Here is a 21065-nt window from a genome sequence, read left to right as displayed (position 1 = left end):
GGACAGCACAGGAATAGCATGTGCACAGCTCACTCATGAGACAGTGGTTAAGCTTTTGAGGCCCTGGCCCCGAAGCTATGGCATGTTGCTACTGGACCTGGGTTGCCAGCTAGACCTGCTACATAGGAGAAATATAGGTGAACATTAGGCGCAAAGACTGGCCTGGTCGGTGATAGGGGCTGTTAGACTTTTGAGCAGACATTGAGAGATAGTACAATATAAATGCAGCAAGCCCTGACAGCTGTTCTGTGTTCGATTGTGCGCAGAGAGGAGCAGGAAGGCAGCAGAGGCGTCCGCAGAGGGGGAGATGTCAGCAGCAGTGCCCACCGCAGCCTGATGACTCACCGAGCTGACTCATTGCTGACTCATCAGGCACTCAAATTGCGGCTCTACGATTGCCTGTTGCTGAGGAATTTCGTGCTTGCTTTATCGGGCGGCGCTTTGCCCTGCACAGCCACGACAAGCCAAAGTGAAGAGTGCACCTGGAAAGAGCCAGCCATTTAAGAGGGATACTGACTGCAAAGATCGGCACTTGTGGCACATGCTGTGACTTTGCGATACCTCAACGGCTGGGCTGAATATTGTGCAGTGTTACTTTGAGAAAAGCTGGTTTCTCTCGTGTAGAGTAAGCACGGTACTTGCTACTGAAGTCATGAAGCAGATATGAGCTTTTATAGAGTGCAGCATTGTTGGGATGCAGCAATTGCTGCTTGGACTTTAAGATGCATAGAGAGAAGAAGGGTTGCGACTGTGACACACATAATGGATGGTCTGTGTTTTTCATGAGCTGATCAGCTGCAGTGACACCTGAAGGACTGTAACTGGTCATATATGGGCAGTCATGAAGTGTGCAGACCCGCATTACAGCAGTGCACTCAACACATGCAGCATCGATCATATCTTGTGCTGTGTCATCTGTGTTTCCCACACCCTTCATTCATGGGTTGACTGGTCAGTCTGCGCCGCTAAGTTGCCTGAACTGCTGGTTTGTAGACTTGCAGCAAGAACAGCTATTTACATTTCTTACAGAGTGGACACAAGTAGGTGCGGGCTGGCTCAACTGTAACAGCAAGGTACTTCAGACACTTGACAGGTCATCATATCAGCAGCAATGTTAATCACTGGCAATATTCTCTCAGACCCAGTTTCCCTTTGACAGCAGCAATGTGTCATTACCGTGTTCACTTCCAGGTTTTCTCACTTTGAGGTTCAATGACATTGTGTGCTTTCTTCATTTTGAATTCATGGTGTGCCAATTTAACGACTCTGAGCCTGCTGAGAGTAATGAGCTGAAAGAGCAAAAGCTGTTGCCTCTCCTAGGGAGACACTGCACTTCTCAGAACTTTGCTCTTCATTTTGCAGTCAGGGTCAGCTTCCCCCAGCAGGTCTGAAACATGTAAAACTCAAAATGGCAACCATTCACTTCATGTTGCAGCTGAAAACAAAGGAGAATGTCTGAACTCCATGCAGGCAGACTTCAAGCATCAGCAGCCCCCGCCGCATGCATGCAGTTCCCAGAATGAAAGTGAATGAAATCAAGTCTCTGGACCCTGAAGCTCAGATGCTAGAGCCCTCAATCCTAATGTTAGCAGCATACTTTGCTGCTGTGGTCTCGAGCCATACCAGCAGCTCGCACACCCTGCCCTGCAGCCTTCTGTGCACAGCTGCCCCAGAAGCTAACAGCAGGCAGATGTGTGACAAGGCCCACCAAAGAATGATCAATCAGAGCCGCATGCAAAGCAGCTGTGCAGCAAGATACATCAGCCTTATATGGATGTGTCATGGGGCGTAGGGCTAGGGTTAATACCCCTGAGAGAAGGGGCCCTAAGTCAGCAAGTCCGAGGCAGTTGCGCCGTCAGAGTCGCCGCCCTCAGCTTCTTCAGCTTCTGCCCCGGGGCCGAACTCGGTCTCTGTGCCGACGGGGGACACCTGCGCGCATCAAATTAGGCATATCTTACAGCCTGTTCTGGGAATTGGCCAAATACTTTCAAGACCATATTACTGTTACACGCTGCTCCTGCCAGAGGAAGGGGTGCCTGCGGACAAGCTTCGGGAAAGGGCTGCCACAAAAGAACCCTACCCCTTGGTGGACTCGCAATCCTGGCCTGGCGGACACGGATTTGTCCTGACACCCGAATATAGAGACACTCTATAGGGCAAGAACTTTGTTTGGATATGCCAATACATTATCAACCCTCTAGGACAGGGGAGATATTTAGAATGGCATTACCGAAATGCCTGTGTCTTCGACGGCGATGGCGCCTGGCAGATCGATGGAGAGCTCAGACCCGAAGGGGCCGATGTTGATCAGATGTGGGGTGACTTCGATCAGGGATGCTCCCACGTCCACACCCTGTGCAGATGCACCAGCTTCAGGGTTTAAAGGGAGGTGAAGTAGGGTCTTGAGGGAAATAGAGCAGCTAGAGATCCCTACAATCTACTCCTTTCTCCCTGGCCGAAGACTGGCACATCACATCACAGTTGCCAGTAGAAGGAACTGGCTTCCAACAGTGGAATGCAAGAACGCTTAGAAACCCAGCTGGGGGTTTATTTATATCGGTAAGAATGAGCGGCACAGGATGGTTTCAGCAGGCGAGTGTAAGCAGACAAAGCAAATGATGTGACGAGGCACGGCAAGGATGCTGCAGGTTTGGATTTGAAAGTGACAGACAGATTACTCACCACTGGGCCGACGTGGATGAGGGCTGGCTCCACCTTGATCAGCACATTCTCAACCTGCATGCACAAACAGCATCCGCTGAGACCCCATATAATGTGTTTATGTGTCATCTGTCAATTCATTGGTGTTTGTTGTGTGCTGTATTCTGTGCAGCTGCCCTGATTTGTAACAGGATTGCGTGATTGGGATCTATGTAGGCAATCCTCACTATTATATACCTAGGGTACAGAGCATATTTGCACCATACGGATTCGGCCATTCGGCATACGATTAATATTCGGTGTTTTGGCCAAAATAGGCCGTTTTTGACCATATTCCGTATATTTGAAAAAGTGTTCTGACCGAATGGTGCAACTATGGTACAGAGGTTGCAATAGCTCACCTTGACACCCACGGCGTCCACGACTACCACGCAGGGTGCGATACTGAAGATGTTGAGACTCACACCCACTCCGGTGATGTCTGTTGAGACGGGGGTGAAGTCATATGCAAATACCGCCGGGTCTGCGCGCAACGAGGAAGAGATTATCGATGCCATTTGCATGCACAGAAATTACATGAGCAGGAACAAGAGGGAGAGGGCCACAAGAGCAGAGAGGCGGAACACTTGACTTTTACTGACACACTGTATGTTAAGGCTGCGTCTAAGCTGTCATTTGCATGCTGCCAGGGAGCCAGCTGGCTGCCAACTGACATTTGCCAGGATTTTGGCTAGAAGAGGCCTCTTTCTGGTCCAAGGACCAAAAAAAGACCCTTACACCGCCTGATACATCTCACATACATTAAGCTAATGGCTCCGGACTTGTCCGACGCTGTTGCTCCTGCTGTAATGCTACCATTGTACTCATTCTAAAGTCCGCAATAACACCCTATCTTCTTAAATTTCAATTCTATAATTATTCTGAGACCAGACCTGGGGGGCCCTCAACAAGTCCATTTGATGGAGCAGACCCTGTTTATTTTGGAGTCAGGAAGACCCCTTAAAAATTTGGGTTATTGGGTAAAAATTGGTGAGTGATCCGCTCTGCCAGGGGTGCGGGTTTTAGAATGAGTACTACAGTATTACTGTCTATGCGCAGTTTAAGCTCAGGCTTGTCGCACCTGCAATGTCAATGAGGGTGGCGTCTGACAGGAAGGGAGGCAGCTGCGCCTCAGCCTCTGCACTGCTGGAGTCATCTGCCTGGAAGCTCGTCTGGACCGCTGACCAGACCTGTCACAGGAGCACAGCACAATCTTTATAGGAGAACGAACAATGAGAAAGGTGTGCGAACTGCATGCTGTGGGTCCTCCCATGCCAACCTACTGCTGCAGGCACTGCTGCTCTGAAGCCTCTTCCCATCCCTGCGGCCCCGGACTTAGACCAGTGACTGGAAATGGGAACAGAATGCGCACATCTGAAACCGAGCCGGTGCCGTGGATTGAGTCATAGGCGGCCTGGCCGACCCGACTGAGCGCGGACCAGCCCTTAGTAATCGCCTTCTTAGTCGCCGCATTGGCCTCGGTGACTAACACGCGCGTCCACTTCTCCAGCGGGTTCTCGTTTGCGCGCGCCGCGCTGAATTGCAGCGGCACCGCCTGCATGCATGCGATAGGAGATCAGTCAGCGGTGAGTAATGTTGTTCATTTGCATGCCCAAGTTCTTGGGGTTCAGCAGTGCTACCATCTGTTCATGGGTGCGCTGCAACAAGTTAGCATGAGTTTACTCTGCACTGACTCCTTCAGCACCTCAACAGCATTGGCTGTCATGCAATCCTGAGAGTACTTTGCTTCACGTTTCTGGCACTAGCAGCATACACCCCACTTTTGCTGGACAGCCATGCGCAGTCAAGCATCTACGTGATAACCTCAAAATGGCACACTCACAGACTTTACGCCAGCCTCTTGTAATGACGTTTGGGTGCCAGGCTGCATGCATGCAACTGCTTATAAGGTTGGGGGCCTCACGTTGGGGTTCTTTTCCTCAGCCTTCTGTGTCTGCTTGGCCAAGCCGGCAGCCTGCAGCACAATCTGCTCCTGTGTCTTGTCCAGCAAGGACTTCAGGCTGTAGGCTGCAGACTGGGCATTGCCTCCCTGCACGTGCAAGTGAAACACTGAAGGCTGAGATGCGCTGAGGGCTTCTGTTTTTAGAGATAAGCTGGAAGCTCGCGGCCGGCTCCTATTTGCAAAGAGTTGCATTGACTTGCTAAGGCCTTCTGACTCGTTCAAACTGAAGAAGAAGGAAACGCAGTGCTGGACATCCGATCCTGTGACAGGATGTTACAACCCATGTCCCACTTGAACGGTACACCGCGAGCCGCGACAAGATACAATCACAGGTTTCAAACATGTGAGGGGAAGACAGGGGTGCTAGCCGCGTCGTGCCTGATTGAAGAGAAGGGCGCTGCCGAGCATCTTGCCCCAGGCCTCAAGCCCAGCCATCTTGCTATTTGCGTCTCCCTGGAAGTTGATGGGAAGCGCGTGCAGGCCATTCTGGGCACTCTCGGCAGCCGTGCAAGCGACTTGCGCGACTGCCAGGATGGCAAGGCTGTAGCACAGCCTGCAGACGACGGCAAGGCGTTACCGACTGTCAGGTGAAAGTATTGACAAGGGCCCGTATAGCTCTGTGTTACGTTGTTTCGGAACTAAAATGCGGTAAGCCGTTTTGAAAGACTACTGTGGCGTCTCTGAAACACGAGACAATCATGTCTGTCTGGCTGTCTGTCGAAGCTTATTTTGAAGAGACCATCTCACCTTCTGAAGGCCATAGTGACAACTTCTGGACGTCGCAAAATAGCCTCCCAACGGGCGTTTGTCGTTTATTTGTTGCCGGTTTTCAGTCGAGAGTCAGCTTGTGGCTAGATTTTCGTAAAGATTAAAACGAGGATGGAGCCCTTCCCCAACCCTGCCCAAAGGTCACGCATCGGGCACACGAGCGACACACGACAAAGGACCCCTTTGCATTTACGAACCCTGCTAGTTACAGCTGGGAACTGAACCAAAGTCTACACATTGCCTGCATTGCATGAGAGACCGTTGGATACCTAAGTGAAGACATTGGGCGCACATATTATATATTAGTCAAGGCCGTGGGTTTCTGTACAACGCCTGTGACGCTAGCATGGCTAGACATCTGCTGCTCTGCGGAGCCGTGATTCTGTGCCTGTGCTTTGCACATGTGTCTGCAGACGCCGTGTCGTCGGTTGCTGGCTCACCTGAGCTCTCCAAGGCTCTTGCGGAGCACAACTCCACACTCGAGGACTCTTGGGCAACAGTTCTTGCCGCAACCTTGCTCTCCAACAACAACGGTACGGCGTGGTCGTCCGTGACCAGCAAACTTCGCGAATCACTATGTCACGGAACGTATGATGGACTACAGGAAATGTTGCACAGATGTTTTCCCTAAGAGCTGACCTGGTTCCCAGAGTGAGTCACAATATCGAGCCTTTCGATATGTCCTTATCAAGCTACCGACCGTTGCTGTAGGCGACCCCAAGGCGGCCAAGGAGGATCTGCTTCGGGTTGCAGCACAGACGGCCATCACTATGGAGGCTGACAGCAAAGTGGTGCCCTCTGGTGCGCTCCCATCACAAGCAGCCAGCACCTGATCGCGTCCCCTGCAGAGCCGATGACAGCCTCATAGCGGTCCTGCCGCTGTTTGGGAGATTCATGCTGACATTGAAGAACTGTTATGGACGCACTGAAACATCCATGTGGTCTTTTCACCCTCCTGTCAAAATGCATTTAACAGCATCCTTGCACATCGTCTTGAATTTAGAAGGGGTCTGCTATCTGTCAAAGGGGGTGTCCTTGATGTTGCAGTATGGCCAAAGATTGAGAACAAACAGTTCCTGGTTTGCGCAAGGAAGTGAAATTGAATGTGGCACAACTGCTGCTGGCAGGTGCCAACTTCATCCAGTACATCACCAGGAGCTTTGCAAAGTCCTTCCTGGAGAGCGCCACAAGGGATGGCGACAACTCTGCTGAGGGCAGCGGAGATGGCAACAAGCCCACCCTCTACGAGGTGCTCAGACCTCATCTGCCCTTCAGCTCTTTGTAACGGTTTAGCTGAACTGAGATGTCACCGTCTTCTAATTCCGCCAGTCACGGTCTTTGTGTGAGAATCAATCGCTTCAAAGCTTGGATTGGACAAGCCTGAATTCAACTATTCTGGGCAGACCCGACCCCTGTCCCAATTTTTAGAAGCACTAGCGCGGTCACAAGTGCAAGGGTGTTGGGTGCCTGCTGTTTGACAGCAAGCATGCCTTCGCATAGATGCAGCTCAACTATGCGCATGCATGTACATGACAAGCACCTGCTCACATTCATTATGTGAGTACACGTCATTACTGGTTTGGCCAGCTACCAATTCGCAGATATGCATGCTTCAATGGTGTTTTCATCCATCTGCCCTGCCAACCCTGCTGCTGGTGTCTCCAGTAGTCTCAATCAGTAATAAAATACTGTACTGATTCCCCAGTGAAGGATTACTGACGGAATGTGAGCATGTGCGCGCAGCTGCTGACCACACCCCTCCCCGAGGTGCTGCAGAAGGACGGGTCTATCGAGGCGTTCCAGCAGCTGTTGTCAGATATCGCCAACCCCACCAGCCTGGCGAGTTTTGACCCCGAGATCTTCAAGGCAGCCCTCACCGGTGCGCTGTCACACTTCAAACCCGTTAAAAGTTTTGGCATATAGGTTATTATACTTATTATTACACGCTTTTCCTGCCAGAAGCAAGGTGCGTCTATCTAGTGTCACACTACAGGGTGTTGCCCTGAGTCAGCAGTGCATTGGGCAGAGTACCTGGTGTTCATTTGTGTGGTGAGATTGCAGCAGAAAGAAGTAAGGTCCCATATTAAACATCAGCTGTCAGCTGTTAACAATGCAGCTGTCATCGAGCCCTGCCTTACTGTCATGTGATATTGCTTTCCGAACCCTCGACTGACAACCCTGTGTTAATTCCCCCTGCAGGGGTGGGCGTGGAGGCGACAATTGTGAATTTCGCCCCCTGCCTTGTGTCCAATGCGTACACCGGCGTTGCCATAAACCAGAACCTCTTCTCCATCTCTCCAACTCTGCTCAAGTTCGACCCCACCGGAGTCAATGTGAGCCCCTGCCCCTTTTGTTTGTTCTCACAGGTGTAACGAAGTCTGTTAGAGTGCCCGAATGAAGAGACGATGTGAGCCCAGTACAGGCAAAAGTGCACACTTGTGGCGCAAGCCGCCAGCTGCCTTTATGCAGTTGAGTCTTGGTGACTTTCACAGCTTCCAAGTGAGCTGGCTTGTCAAGAAGCATGTCATGCTGTGGATTTGTGCTGCTGTGCCTTTGCATTCACACATGGTTTCAGGGGAGGACCCGTCTGTGTGCAGCTGCCAGCCGTCAATGCATTCAGGCAAAGAAAGCCAGGGAAAATATCTATCAACTGATTGCTCTGCATGCCAACTGGAGGGCCATGTGCTCTGCAGGTTGGCGCAACTCTGATCGGCATCGAGCCTTCTCTGATTGACATCGGTCCTGCCGGCGCGTTGGCCGGAGCCGGGGGCATCTCTGTGGGCCCATCACTCATTGATATCTCCCCCGGAGGCCGCTCCGATACCTTCGTTCCCTGAGCGCTGATATATTTGTTCCCCGGGCCCGGGGCCTGATACCTTTTAATCCCGGGCGCTGACATCGTCACTCCTCAATGCCCATTCCTTATGAAGTTCCCCTGGGGGAATACGTTCATCCTCTGAGCGCTGGCATCTTCGCTCTGCTCCCTGGGAGGCCTGATATCTTCGTTCCCTGAGCGCCAAAATCTTTGTTATCCTGAACGCTGACATCTGTGCTCCCTGGTTGTGGCCTGATATCTTTGCTTCCCTGGCGCTGATGCCTTTATCCTCTAGGCGCTGATACTTTCTCATTGCTCCCCGGGTGCTGGTACTGCGTTGTCGCAGCAGCACTTTGCAGCTTCCTTACATGCAGAAAGCAATTGTGAGTTTAAGACCTTGACCTTACTCTTTTGATGGAGTATCAGATTGCAGCACTGACGCAGATCCCTGCACTCACATGGCTGCGTTCAGCTGAAGTTAATTCATGGACCTAACTAACGACGGTTCCAGGGGATCTGACAGTTTTATTTTGATGATCAGGGACTCTTTGAATCAAAATGCATGCAAGAAGTCCATTGCAATGTGCAGATTGTCTACCATCTCGCATTCTGGGAAGTACTGTGAAGAGGGTGAAGTGTGCTTGATGTTGGAATTGTCAGAACTGAAAAGAATGGGTCACATGCATGCTTACTAAGCAATTATGATATTGGCAGCCACTTCTGTGGCTGCAATTGAAGTCAGAGCCCTCCCCACTGTCGTTTTCAAGTGGCAACGCACCGTTGAGCTGATGCTTGCAAGTACTGGACTACCAATTTTGACTCATGTTCAGTTTGTAGGTGTGAAGCACTTCTTGAATTATGACTTCGTGTAAACACTTTCATTTATCACTGAGCGACATGGCCATGAAAGAGGAAGTTCTGCAAGTGCAATTAAGATAGGAAACCTCATGCTCGGTTGACAACCATTACCAAATGCAAAGAACCTGCATTGCAGTGAAGAGCCTCCCAGACTACATGTTATTACGAGGGTGAACCAGGAGTAGGCTCCTTTGTGTCTACTCACAGGTTGTCATTGCTGTTGTCATAGATTGATGCACTTGCACCGTCACCTTGCCTGTGGCAACCCCGCCATTACATCCATTCATTTGATGGCTCCCAAGAGACAGGCCAACACAAGTGCATTCATTGTACCTGACACGCGAAACTTTGCAGTCAAGCATACTGAGCGGATTGAGGCACCGGACAGCCAAAGAATATGTGCATTCTGGTTGAATACATGCAAGAGACATGAGTCATCAGCAAAGAGCGTCACGTCACTGTGACGACCAATGAGACATCCACATGACTAATCCCACTCGTAGTATAGCGCGGTTCAGTAGTTCCGGAATGAGTCATCGATGGCGGCTGCCAGGTAGGCGGCCTTGCTGGAGGGCAGGCCTGCCAGCGAGATGCGGCCGTCCTTAGTCATGTAAATATGGTGCTTGTTAGTCATGTTGTCCACCTGCATAGCACCACCGTACTCCTGTCAGACGCTAGCAAGGGTCACCTGACTACCTCTTTGTGAATTAGAAGATCAAGGTCTTGCCTTACTTCACAACTGAGATTGAGATGCAAGTCTGACCCAGCGCTGGCTAAATATTGGGCTGCTAGTGATAGCAGCCCAATATTTGCTGAGAAGATGCCAGGTTGATTAGGAAAAGCCCAACTCTTGCAAAGTCCTGTATATATTAAACAAGTTTGCAAACGCTGCAACCAGTCCCAGCAGTGACTGCCCTGTGCAGAATTCCAATTTAGGCTCCTGCGCTAAGATGCCAGTGCACCGTCCACTTTTCACTCCTCTAGCGCTCTTTGACCGTCTGCATTTTCTTTCCAGCTTCTATATGGTCTTCAAGGCAGAATGCATCAGCCAAGCGCACCTGGGCCAGTCTGAGCCCAGCGAAGAACTCCACCGTTCAAGTTCAAACCAGCACAGAATGAATCAGTGAACAATGCGCTGGATACCAATTGATAAGAATTCTCAAGCGTGCAGCTGAGTTGTTTTGAGGCCGCTGAGTGACTGTCGCCGTTTGAGATTAACTCCATACCACTATAATTCAATTCATTCTCAGTTTCCTGACTGGCAAGCCAGCCGGCTGGCTGGCCAAGCATGTCAGCAGTCTGGTGACAATCTCTGCTCCTTGGGCTGGCTCAGTGACAGCCTTAAAAGGCACAGCATCTGAATTATTGAGAAGATTCCTAAGAACCAGAATATGTGAACTGCCATGCGCGCACCTGTGCGGGGTTGAGGCCGGTGAAGGAGAACATGCCAAGCTGGCGCAGGATGAAGGACCAGTCCTTGTCGCCGTTCAGCTTCGCCAGCTCGTCATGCAGCACCTGCCGCACGTCCTGCGCACACATGCCGGCACATGTCAGCGCCCAGGTGACTAACCGCAGCAGAATTGACGTACCGAAGGTCCAGGCACATGCCCGCACATGTCAGCGAGCGGTGAATAGCCGCAGTCTAAGTAAAGATTGCAGGCTCTTCGCTGCCACTGCTTTTCTGAGTTACTGAGATGGTGTAGCAGCTCATTGCACGGTATCTGCGCTCACGACTCGCTGTGCGCGTTTTTCCAGCCCGGCTATTGATAGCAATACTGTTTGGTTTGGTGATACCCCAGATATATTTTGCACCTATGACTCCGCACATTGAACTGATATGACCATCATGACCGTTGCTATAGGGTCCTGCCCTCTCATCGTGACTGGGTGAAGCAAATGATAGAACATCCTGGGATTACAGCACAAGCAAATGCGCGTTTGCACCCAGGGGATTCAAACTCCTATCTCCTGGTGCACACGGGGGAAATCTAAACACAAAAAGGGTGAAAGAGATCGAAGAAGGTTTGCCTTGATGCGGCCGGACATGTACTCCATCTCCTCGTTCCACTCCTGGAAGAGCTCCGGCCGGCTCACCACCAGGCTGGCGATGCGCGCACCTGTCGGCACATGCGCGCACATGTCTCAATTACGTAATCCTGACACTCTGGAATATGTTTTTGGTGCTCTTTATTGGTTTGCAAGGCAGCCCTTCCTCCCGGCAGTTACTGGTTTAGGGTCAACCCCTGTATATTTAGGACCACACCCGTAATATAAACCCTAAACCCTGGCAGTCACACCGGCCTTCATTTCTTGCATGCGGTGCATGTAGAATGTCACCCCCAACATGTCAGCAGCCGGCAGCACAGCGAGAAGCTTTGCCGGCCTTCGAAAGGGCTTCTTGGGGGAGGGTTGCTTTAGTTCCCTAGGATGGCTTGCGCAACTGTGCCTGCCAGGGCAACTTGCGCCGGCCATGAAAGAGGGAACGGAAGGACCGCATTAATCATTCTAAACCCCCCAGAGGACAAATAATTTTGGCCAAAAAGGTTGATAATCAAGACCCTATCTCCCAAAATTTAAACCCAGACAATCTTGACAAGCTTGAGACCATAATTTACTGAGCACCATGCCCACGGTTGATTGGGTCTTGCTTGGATCTGGCGAGTCCAAAAAGGGGTAGGATTGTGGCAGCCTGTCTTGCACGACGCACCTTGCCGCTTGGCACGAAAAGCGTGGAATAATATTATTAAGAAGAATAATAATAATAATAATAATAATAATAATAATAATAATAATAATAATAATAATAACAATAACAATAATAATAATAATAATAATAATATAACAAAAACAATAACAACAACAGTAATAATAAAAATAATAGGAGGCTGCAAGCAGAAAATCCTGCATGGTAGCATGCCTGGGTTTGCCACGAAACAGTGTGACAGCGAAGGCCAGGTTAGATACATAAGACAGTAGGGTTTTGGGGTGAACCAGGGGGCGCATACCGTGCACAGGGGGGTTCGAGTAGAGGGCGCGCGCGATTCGCTTGAGCTGACTCATCACCCGCTTGGCCGCCTCAGCATCGCTCAGCACGAAATTGATCGCGCCAACACGCTCCGCGTACAAACCTGCGCCAAAATTTGATCCCGGTGAACCATAGTTGCGCCATACGGATTCGGCCATTTGGCATACGGTGAATATTCGGTCGTATATCGGTGTTTTGGGCCAAAATAGGCCGTTTCTGACCGTATTCCGTATATTCTGATACCGAATGACCGTATATTCGGCCGTATATACGGTCCCCAAAAAGTGTTCTGACCGAATGGTGCAACTATGCGGTGAACCAATGTGTTTCCTAAGCAAGAAGCTCATGGCTCAAAACACCTAGTTCTGAGTTGAATGTGGGTACGATGATGTGGCATAGTGGCACCCTATGCAGTGCAAATACCCCTGGAATTCGTCCCTTGCAGCGACGACTAAAATCAGAACACGCACAGGAAAAAATGGACCTGCTAGGTTCCAGTCGTGGGGCATCGTGAGATCTGACAATGACAGTGGAGGGCAGTGGGTGACAGAGGTGGCACTTGAAGTTCATCGCAGCTTTGCAGCGCTCTGACAGATGCCATTCCAGCGATAGGCCTCACAAAGGGGTCCCAGACTCAGGGAAAGCGTCTGAAATTGCCGCCTCTTCAGCAGTGTAAATAGAGAGACAGGCGGAGGCTCTTGGAATAGGACTGCGCCACAGGCATCTTGCACTTCCCACCACCACTATCTAGGCCCACTTCCTACATCCCAACCTCATCTTGCGGTCTCTACCGAAAAGCAAATCTGTACATCTACATACATCTTGCCACTGCATGTAGATGTACAGAAGCAGCCATAGTAGGAGAATGACATCCTTTACCCTGCATCCAGGGTAAAGGATGGCAGGCGCACCCAGGTTCTTGGAGTAGGACTGCGCGACGAGCAGCTCAATGCCGCGGCCGGCAAAGTAACGCGGTGCCCACGCGTCATCGTCCAGGCTGCCAGAAGCAAACCCCTGGTACGCCTGATCAGGACACATGCAAGATTTACATTCAAAGTCACACAACAGTACTTGGGGCTGTTGTAACATGCTGTCAGCTTTGGTGAATTCCTTTTTTCCTGGTTCACCTGACACTAGCACACATGGGATGCCACTCACATGCCTGGTCAGGAATTATGTGCCATGCGCCTGATTGATTGACGTGCTGCATGCACCTGATAAGGACAGTTGAAAGCATAGGCCTAGACCCTAAAACTCACATGGGCGTGTGAGCAATGCAATCCATGCTGCCTAATTAGGCGCGCACAAATCATCCTAATCAGAACGCACTTATTCACAATACGTATGGACAGATTTGTGGCATGGGTTTGTTCAGGACACCTGCCAGGTCACGCCGCATGCTCACAGAGGTTGCATGGAAACCAGACACCCCATCAGGTATGAAAAGCCAGTCTCAACAATGGAGTACTCGTACGACTCGTACGCGTAGTACCCGCACTAAGGCTAAGGCTCTCTAGCAGAGGCAAAAATTATCAGTTGTAGTACCACTGGCAGTAAAGCTAAGGCAGTGAAGGCCTACTTAGCTAGCTGCCACTGGCAGTCTCCCTCCCTACAAAGCTGCAGACAACTGTAAATAGAGCGTCTACCGCCACGGCAGTGGCTGTCATTGTCGTGACTGTAATCAGCGACAACAGCGCTATATCATAGCTTGTGATAACTACTGTTATCATTACACGCTGTACCTGCCTTGCGAAGCCTCTACACAATGCGCACAAGGAACCACCTCACTCGCTATTTTATGTCTAGTTTGGTGCCCAGAGCGGCGGATGAAGGTCTCCTTGCTTAAGAGAGCGATGGGGTGGTGAGTAAAAGTGTAAAGGGTGCGCACCACGTCGAAGAAGGGCAGGTGGTTCTTCTCGATGACCAGGTCAGCGATCTTCTCCCATTGCTCCCTTGTAGGGTCCACCCCGGTAGGGTTGTGAGCGCAGCCTGGCCCCACAATGCACACACAACTTGCCGACATTTTCTTGGTGTGGTCATTGCTGTCTCATGAACGAGCAAGACATGTCCGCTAGAGCTGGCTGCAAAAGTGTGATGCATGCAGCAAATACTGAGGCACACCAGGCATACTGTCTTTCTGGTATCTTTGTCCAAGGTGCAACACGCAAAATTGCTGCAGATGTGTTTTGCACCACTTGATATCATGGAAAATTTGCAAAATAAGCATGTCAAATTGCCCCGATAAGGCGCCAGTGAGAGGTGTGGGCATATTTTGTGTTCAATTGTCGGCCTGGCATCAACCCTTGAACCCTGGTACTCCTGATCCCGGAACCCCACCCTACAATAGCTGAGAAAACTTGTCAGGCCATGACGGGCAGTGACTAACCGTGCAGCACGATGACTGATCCCTCGGGCGCCGCGCGGATGTCTTCCATGAGGCCCTCGAAGTCGAGGCCGACAGTTTTGGGGTCAAAGTAGCGGTACCACTTCCACTCCACCCCAGCATCCGCGAAGATGTTCTGCGCAGGGAAAAGCCAGATTTCGGCAGTGCAATGCAGTGTTTCAATTAAGGAATTGGCCAATTATGCCTTGGTGGCTGTTTGCGCCACCCAAAACATATATGCCTATATTTTGGGTTATAAAAAATGCCATCAATTAAATCAAAAAGGCCAAATGGCTGAAAACAGCCACTAATCGAAACACTGGTCCAATGATCTGGGGGGCAGGCCTCGTGAAGCTCAGCCTTTAGGGCCTGTGTGGCCTTGTCAGCTTGCCTTCACAGCGCGCCCACACTCCACAGAAAGACCCTTGGAGTTCAAGGCTACTGAGGGCCTATTTTAAGGGAATGCAGCCCAGGAGATGGGCTTGTGCAAGGTGTCATGTCCACCAAAATCCAATTTGATCCTTTCAAGCATCTGCGCTACTGCAATGTATCACAGACCTTGTGGGCTGTGCCAAACAGAGGTGCGCCTGCTCCTTCTGTATCTCTCCTCTTCTGGGGAGTGAAAAGGTGTTCTGCGCTGCGCAGTGCACCGCACTCGCACTTCATATAGCAAGCATTCAGTATATGGATACTGCGACTGCTGTGTCAGTGCTGAGTCATAGGGTCTTCGCTCCGCTGGCATTAGACTTCGTTTTATAAATTCTTCGACCCTTCATCGGCCCTAAACCCTAAATCCACCATTGCTTTTCCCCTGAAATATTATTACTATAAAGGCCCCCTCCCTAAATCCTAAACCCTAAATCAATATTCCCTAAACCTTTAGCTAAATTGGATGAAAAATGAGGTCAGGGGTCTCGCGGGGCTAGGAGTTCCTGGCTGCCTTGACGTGTAGTGGTATACGGGGGGGCAGCAGCATTCACATGCATGTGCCTCCCAACCTTGTGAGCAAGTGCGGACGTCGCAGTTGACCCCCTCACAAAAGATGGAGAACCCATCCAGTATGTGACCTGACAGCCTTCCTTATAACATGCAGGTCTAGCATTGCCTCACAAATACCAGTAGTACACCTGTCCGCTATGTCATTCCCCTGCACTATTCCCCTGCAAGGGCCTCGATTGGCGAGAGGCAGTAGATATAATAAGTGCTGTTCCCACGCTTGACACTGTCTTGCTTGGAGCTGGTAAGTCCACCAAGGGATAGAAACTGTGACAGTCTCAACCTGTAGCATCTCTGCAGACGTGCTTTACCTGTCTTGGCAGTACAGTGTCTAAAGTTTAATGATGGTACTACCGTATAGGCGTTCCGCTCAAATATGTTGTGTCCAATGCCCAATAAGACTGCCTCATGAACAGAGGGAATGTCTGTTCTGCGGTACTCAAGTGTTCTTTCTGAATTGGGTTTTTCATAGGATATTGGCCACACCCTGTGAGTGCCCCACAAGTAGCATTCCCTCTGAAACATAGAGAAATGTTGTTCTATCTTAACCCCTCCTGAGGTATTCCCCTTGGATTATCGCCGCACCTTATGGTTGCCCCAGGTGGGGTTTGACAGGTACGCGGTCGTCCCCGGCAGGAACTTGGCGATGAAATCCGCGGCCACTCGCAGAGACCCCGTTCCCGACAGAGACTGCAGCGTCGCGATGCGACCCTCCTGCAGAGCGCAGCGGATAGCTATTTTATGTCCTTCTCTATTACCGTTGTCACAGGAAGGGGCAGAAATACATATACCACCCTGCTTGGCGCTGGACAGTAACAAGATGACTTCAACACTGCAAAGCTAATGGTATGGAGTCTCTGTAAGAGTATCCATATCTGCGTTCTGCCCCATGTGCCAGCGGCGCACGGCAGGGCATGTTTGCGGCGTGGGCATGCCACAAATCTCTGGCATCAGCTCCCCGAGGAGAGTTTGCCACGCGAAAGCGCCATTCACCCACCCCGTATATGTTCAATTTTGTAACGTGTGCATAGGGGTCATATAGGAGCGATAGGCCTTTTATGGCAACTTTTTGAACTTTTCTCCGAAACCATTGTAACGATAAAAGGGAAGAGTTGCCATAGAGGCCTATCTCTTCTATATGACCCTTATGCACACGTTACAAATTTGCTTATCTAATAGGCCATGCCATGGTACATGTCTACAACTACTGACCTTGCAGTATCAACTCAGGCAGCAATAGAAGTTCCAGGACTACCTTGATGGCGGGGTGGTCCTGTCCCAGGAGCAGCTCGGCGGTGGCCTTGTTGAAGGCCTCCAGCCCCTGGATGGGCAGGTACTCCTTGTTCTCCTCGCTTTCAAGCATGATCTTCTCAGCCTGTGAGTCAACATGGCTTGTCTTCATGTCTCTTACTTCAGTTCATTGATTCTCTTGCTTAATCGCATCAGAGGGAGTTCTCCTAGAGTTACTCCCCTGATCGCTTGTGAAGCTGCAAAGACGACGCATGTGTAGATGAGCCTTTGTGAGAGGAGAAAGACGGATCAAGATGCTATCTACACCCGCTGGCAGGTCAAGGGGAGCACTTTGGAAGTGGTGCAGGAAGGCATGCAGGGCACGCAAAGCTGGCAGCTGCCTGTCAAATGCCTGACACTGGTGCATCAAGTTTTGCAGCCAAGGGGATGTCACCTTTTTCACAACATTGAGGACGTAGGGCTTCAGCTCCTCCGTTCGGTATGCTCCCACGCCAAGATTGAGCTTCAAGTCATTGGTGTCGCGCTTGAAGGCCTCGCTCACACCTGCAGCCATGGGATCCCACAGGGGCACCTGTCAGGCCATGCTGCACTGCCACGCCGACTGCTCTGAAATTGTTCCTTTTATCTTTACACACTGCATCATAGTCATACTCGATTGACTTTCGCTTCCATACAAAGCGATTGTCTTATATGAGTGACCTACTTTCATAGAGACGTCCCTAATTTGAGAATGCCCGCTCGGAAGGAGATTCATTGTTACAGCTGAACAAAATGGAAAGCAAGATATGCGGAGTACATGATATTTTGCTGGGATTTGAATAAAGTGATCTCGCGCCCGCACCAAGAATCGGATCGGGAGGCTGCAGGTCGACAAACGCTAGCCTGCTTTGCTTCTTGGTATCCACAGCTGCTACTGCGAGCGATCTGAGAGCATGCGGCCGGCAACGGCCAGTATGGACAGGCCTTGCAGCGTTGAGAAGCTGTCTGCCAGATGAAGAAGCTCGGTGCGAGCTGCAAACGGGAGTCTCTACCAGGGCCCTCATATTGCTAGATTCCTCAAACTTATTTCCTGAAATCAACAAGTGATCTCTTATCCAAAGGGATTGGGGTGAAAGCGAGAGTGTTGTGCACCAAAATAATTTCTACGTCGATATTAGTAATGCAGGGTCCTTATATAGGGCTTGCAGGGATCCAAAATGCTGGAAAGCCGAATGAGCAGTCGTCATCTTGCATTCTGGATGGAGATGTATTTCCGTGCAGTATGGCTGACGTGACTGTCACGGTCTTGAACTTCTCAGAAATTGCCCCATTGTCATTGTCCCAGCCTTCATGAAGGTGATCACAAGTGTGCGGGGCCGGGTTCATCATTGATAACGTGTCACACGATGACGGTCATCTTAAGAGCTTGTGCTGTGCCACCACACCTGCTTTGTGATGTGCGTCTTTCACCTGCCGAATTGCATGCCAGGTACGCTGCATTAATGCAGCGTACCAGGAATATTTACTGACACACTTCAGGCACAGATCACTATCTCTGGGGTGCATCAGAGCCTGGATCACTGCAGATTCGCTTATGCCTCCAAGATCTTGGCCTGACACGGCTGGGTGCTGGTGTGATGCGCAGGAAGAAGTCTGCATTCATATTCTTCTGCCGCACAGCGTCTCAGCTATTTTTGCTGTGCATGGCGTGGTGCTCATTTGCCGAGCCTTGAGTTCGTCATACGGCTGGCGCTGTGGCTTACAGCGGAGCCAAGAGTTTGATCAACCCAGAGGCCCCAGACTTATTCGACGACCCCATCAACAGTCACCTGAGACTATCCCGCGCCCTCCTTCTCGCTCTCCTCCTCCCTTGCACCTCACCATAGGCACCTGGACTGCTACTGGGGGTCGCAACAGGAATGCAAGCAACAAGAGATTGGGGGTGCATTGCTTGCGAGCGGCTTGCATGTTCTAGCAATGCAAGAACCTCATGAGCATGCATCCTCCCAATTTGACTGTGAATGCATCCAGCACAATTCAGCGCCTTATGGATCGTGTGCTGGCTGGGTGCCACTGCTGCTATTCTCATATTGATGATTTTTTTGTATACTCTGCCGCATGGACAGAGCACTTGAGCCACCTGCGTGATCACTCATGAGGTCTTCCAGCGCATGCGCATGGCAGGTCTGAAACTCAAGTTGCCTAAGTTTAAATTTGTCTTTGCTACTCCTTCTGTTAAGTGCCTTGGATACCTTGTGTCTGAGTAAGGAGTTGCACCTGATCCTGACAATATTGCCTGTATAGTGAGCATGCCACGGCCCACCAACAGCCAAAAACTCATGTCTACTTGTGTGCATGTCTGCGTACTATTGTCAGTTCATTGACAATGTTGCAACAATTGCAAGTCTTTGCATGCTCCCGCAAAAAATGTGTTTTTTTCCTGTGACTAAACAGTGTTGGGCCCCGGCTGGCGGGGGGCGGTATAAGTACTGAGCACCGTGGCCACAATTGATTGGGTCTTGCATGGATCTGGCGAGTCCACAAGGGGGTAGAGGTTGGCAGCCTTTACATGCAGCTTGTCTGCAAGCGCACCTTGCCTTCAGCAACAGTTGGTCAAGGACAACACTAAAGGAAGACCTAATGGCTGTCGTGAACACAAATATTAGATTGATCACACACATCCTTCCGGCATACACATCGTTCCAATCCCAGTATCGTGAATGAATTGTGGCAACTCATCACAAAGGCTCAGCCTGGTCTACAGCTCGCTCCAAAGTGCAGTGGACATTGCAAAAGCTCAACACTACAGTCTGGAGTAGTGGGTGCTGGGAAAGAATCCCACTCCATGCCCGAAGAATTTAATCGTAAAGATCCACCGCATCGGGATGCAAAGCTGCCAGGCAAGAAAATGACAAATTTTTTAAATAAATGATTCTATAAAATAATAATTAAAATTTATAAAATCAAATGAGCACACTGTACCATCACACCCTGCAGAACCAGCACACAGCATCCTGCCAACTGCAAGCAACATACCTAGATTTGAGCGTGGATTTTCAGCATAGTACTTTTCTTTCTCTTCATTATACTTCTTGATCTTGCGGTTCATCTGCACATCACCGTTGTTAATGGACAAGTATAGCGTATTCTGCTGAAGTCGATGAACAACTCTGCAACAACACTGACTAGAAAAAAAAGAAAAAAAAAGGGAAAAAATATGCGTCTAAGGGGCCACCTTCGCCTGTCTGGCACGCTCCAGTTTTATGTCGTGGGCGGTCCAAGCCTTCAGATCATCTCGATCGCTTTTGACAGAGCCTTTCTTCAGACCTAGTTCTGTGCCCAGCTCTCTTGACGATCTCTCTGAGGTCTTGAACCATCGTGCCTGCAAAAAATAGAAAGAGACCTGGATACTGATTCTCAGCGAACCTAAGAGCTTGACAAGAACAAACAAATAAGGGGTCGGGCGCAACGCTCCTCTGCTGCGCATTAGCACTTATATAGCCATTCAAAAAGCTGCAATTCCTATACTGGGCCAAACTTGTATGTTTGAACGTGCAGCGCTTCAGGCTTCAAGACCAAGACCCACACGATATTCCTTGCCAGCTGCAGGCAGGGCACCTTGCAAACTTATAAACAGTGGGTTTAGACCGATGTCATGGAGTAAAGTGTGGCACCACGCGAATGCTGCACCTCAGCTGTTTAGATTCACATACAGGATCCCCAACCAATGACCAACTCTGTATGCTCTTAGCTAAGGAGCCTACTCATAGCTGGCCACTTGGGAATGGCTGATAACTGCTCTATATAGAGGCACCCACAGCAGCATGCCTTGAAGGTGCCAGGCAGTTCATGGCTGCCCATTTGGGACTTGCTGGTATCTGTTTCACTCATAAGAATGGAAAACAGCACGCATGGAAGGTGCCGGGGCTTTAACATGATCGTCCTTCACCAGCGCAGCACAACAACATCTCTAGGGCCACTGTTGAGGTGGCAGTGGGTATCACTTTGGTGTTCTATTCTAAAAAGAAATAATACCTGTTGGATGGTCCAGCCGTCGCAGGAGGAACATCGTAATCCTCAGGAATGGGCATTGTATCAAGGTCATAAAGCTCTGCCTCAGGGTGCCTGCGGTGCTTCAGCGATTCGTAACACACCTCCAACTCCTGCTTGGTGGGATCTGCATCTGTGGGATCCCAGTGAGTGAAAATTCGGCGCACAGAAAAATTGACCAAAGCACGAACGTTTGATCAACAATGGTGCTGATACAATATAGCAATAATTTGGCGCACATCGTCCAAGGACCAGGATCCCGGTTCCCTGGGCCACC

At 50.3% G+C, this 21065-nt stretch overlaps 3 protein-coding genes across 3 annotated transcripts; 1 reads left to right on the top strand and 2 right to left on the bottom strand.

Moving 5' to 3' along the window:
• Nucleotides 1-997: 997 nt before the first annotated feature.
• COCSUDRAFT_68300 (hypothetical protein) lies at nucleotides 998-5527 on the bottom strand. The gene is made up of 9 exons (XM_005642824.1): nucleotides 5411-5527; nucleotides 5042-5216; nucleotides 4625-4750; nucleotides 4073-4255; nucleotides 3782-3890; nucleotides 3063-3184; nucleotides 2683-2736; nucleotides 2231-2353; nucleotides 998-1929 (listed from the first exon to the last, which is right to left on the bottom strand). The coding sequence occupies exons 1-9, from the start codon at nucleotides 5422-5424 to the stop codon at nucleotides 1825-1827; spliced, it is 1011 nt and encodes a 336-aa protein (XP_005642881.1). The 5' UTR covers nucleotides 5425-5527; the 3' UTR covers nucleotides 998-1824.
• A 137-nt stretch (nucleotides 5528-5664) lies between these two features.
• On the top strand, nucleotides 5665-9133 carry COCSUDRAFT_49294 (hypothetical protein). Its single transcript, XM_005642823.1, has 6 exons — nucleotides 5665-5964; nucleotides 6143-6232; nucleotides 6559-6680; nucleotides 7175-7310; nucleotides 7631-7764; nucleotides 8125-9133. Exons 1-6 carry the CDS (start codon nucleotides 5778-5780, stop codon nucleotides 8266-8268), a joined length of 813 nt encoding a protein of 270 aa, XP_005642880.1. The 5' UTR covers nucleotides 5665-5777; the 3' UTR covers nucleotides 8269-9133.
• A 225-nt stretch (nucleotides 9134-9358) lies between these two features.
• On the bottom strand, nucleotides 9359-17840 carry COCSUDRAFT_26357 (aspartate aminotransferase). Its single transcript, XM_005642822.1, has 11 exons — nucleotides 17601-17840; nucleotides 17193-17302; nucleotides 16764-16883; nucleotides 16094-16222; nucleotides 14516-14648; nucleotides 14018-14118; nucleotides 13041-13152; nucleotides 12110-12232; nucleotides 11133-11221; nucleotides 10518-10631; nucleotides 9359-9747 (listed from the first exon to the last, which is right to left on the bottom strand). The coding sequence occupies exons 1-11, from the start codon at nucleotides 17800-17802 to the stop codon at nucleotides 9619-9621; spliced, it is 1362 nt and encodes a 453-aa protein (XP_005642879.1). The 5' UTR covers nucleotides 17803-17840; the 3' UTR covers nucleotides 9359-9618.
• Between the last annotated feature and the right edge of the window lie 3225 nt (nucleotides 17841-21065).

Source organism: Coccomyxa subellipsoidea (genome assembly GCF_000258705.1).
Source record: "Coccomyxa subellipsoidea C-169, whole genome shotgun sequence".
Lineage (NCBI taxonomy): Eukaryota > Viridiplantae > Chlorophyta > Trebouxiophyceae > Coccomyxaceae > Coccomyxa > Coccomyxa subellipsoidea.
This window is presented reverse-complemented; position numbering and strand designations above follow the sequence as displayed.

Bases quoted from the DNA above. Each gene is read 5' to 3' on its own strand.
- COCSUDRAFT_68300 (XM_005642824.1), bottom strand. The intron at 3,891-4,072 runs GTGCGCATTCTG...CTCCTGTGACAG, and splicing joins GCACCGGCTCGGTTTCAGAT to GTCTGGTCAGCGGTCCAGAC. The intron at 1,930-2,230 runs GTAATGCCATTC...TGATGCGCGCAG, and splicing joins TCGAAGACACAGGCATTTCG to GTGTCCCCCGTCGGCACAGA.
- COCSUDRAFT_49294 (XM_005642823.1), top strand. From the start codon at position 5,778: ATGGCTAGACATCTGCTGCTCTGCGGAGCCGTGATTCTGTGCCTGTGC. The intron at 6,233-6,558 runs GTGCGCTCCCAT...TGCTGCTGGCAG, and splicing joins CAGCAAAGTGGTGCCCTCTG to GTGCCAACTTCATCCAGTAC. The intron at 7,311-7,630 runs GTGCGCTGTCAC...TTCCCCCTGCAG, and splicing joins CTTCAAGGCAGCCCTCACCG to GGGTGGGCGTGGAGGCGACA.
- COCSUDRAFT_26357 (XM_005642822.1), bottom strand. From the start codon at position 17,802: ATGAGGGCCCTGGTAGAGACTCCCGTTTGCAGCTCGCACCGAGCTTCT. The intron at 16,884-17,192 runs GTGACATCCCCT...GTTGACTCACAG, and splicing joins TCCTCAATGTTGTGAAAAAG to GCTGAGAAGATCATGCTTGA. The intron at 10,632-11,132 runs GCAAACCTTCTT...ATGTGTGCGCAG, and splicing joins ACATGTCCGGCCGCATCAAG to GACGTGCGGCAGGTGCTGCA.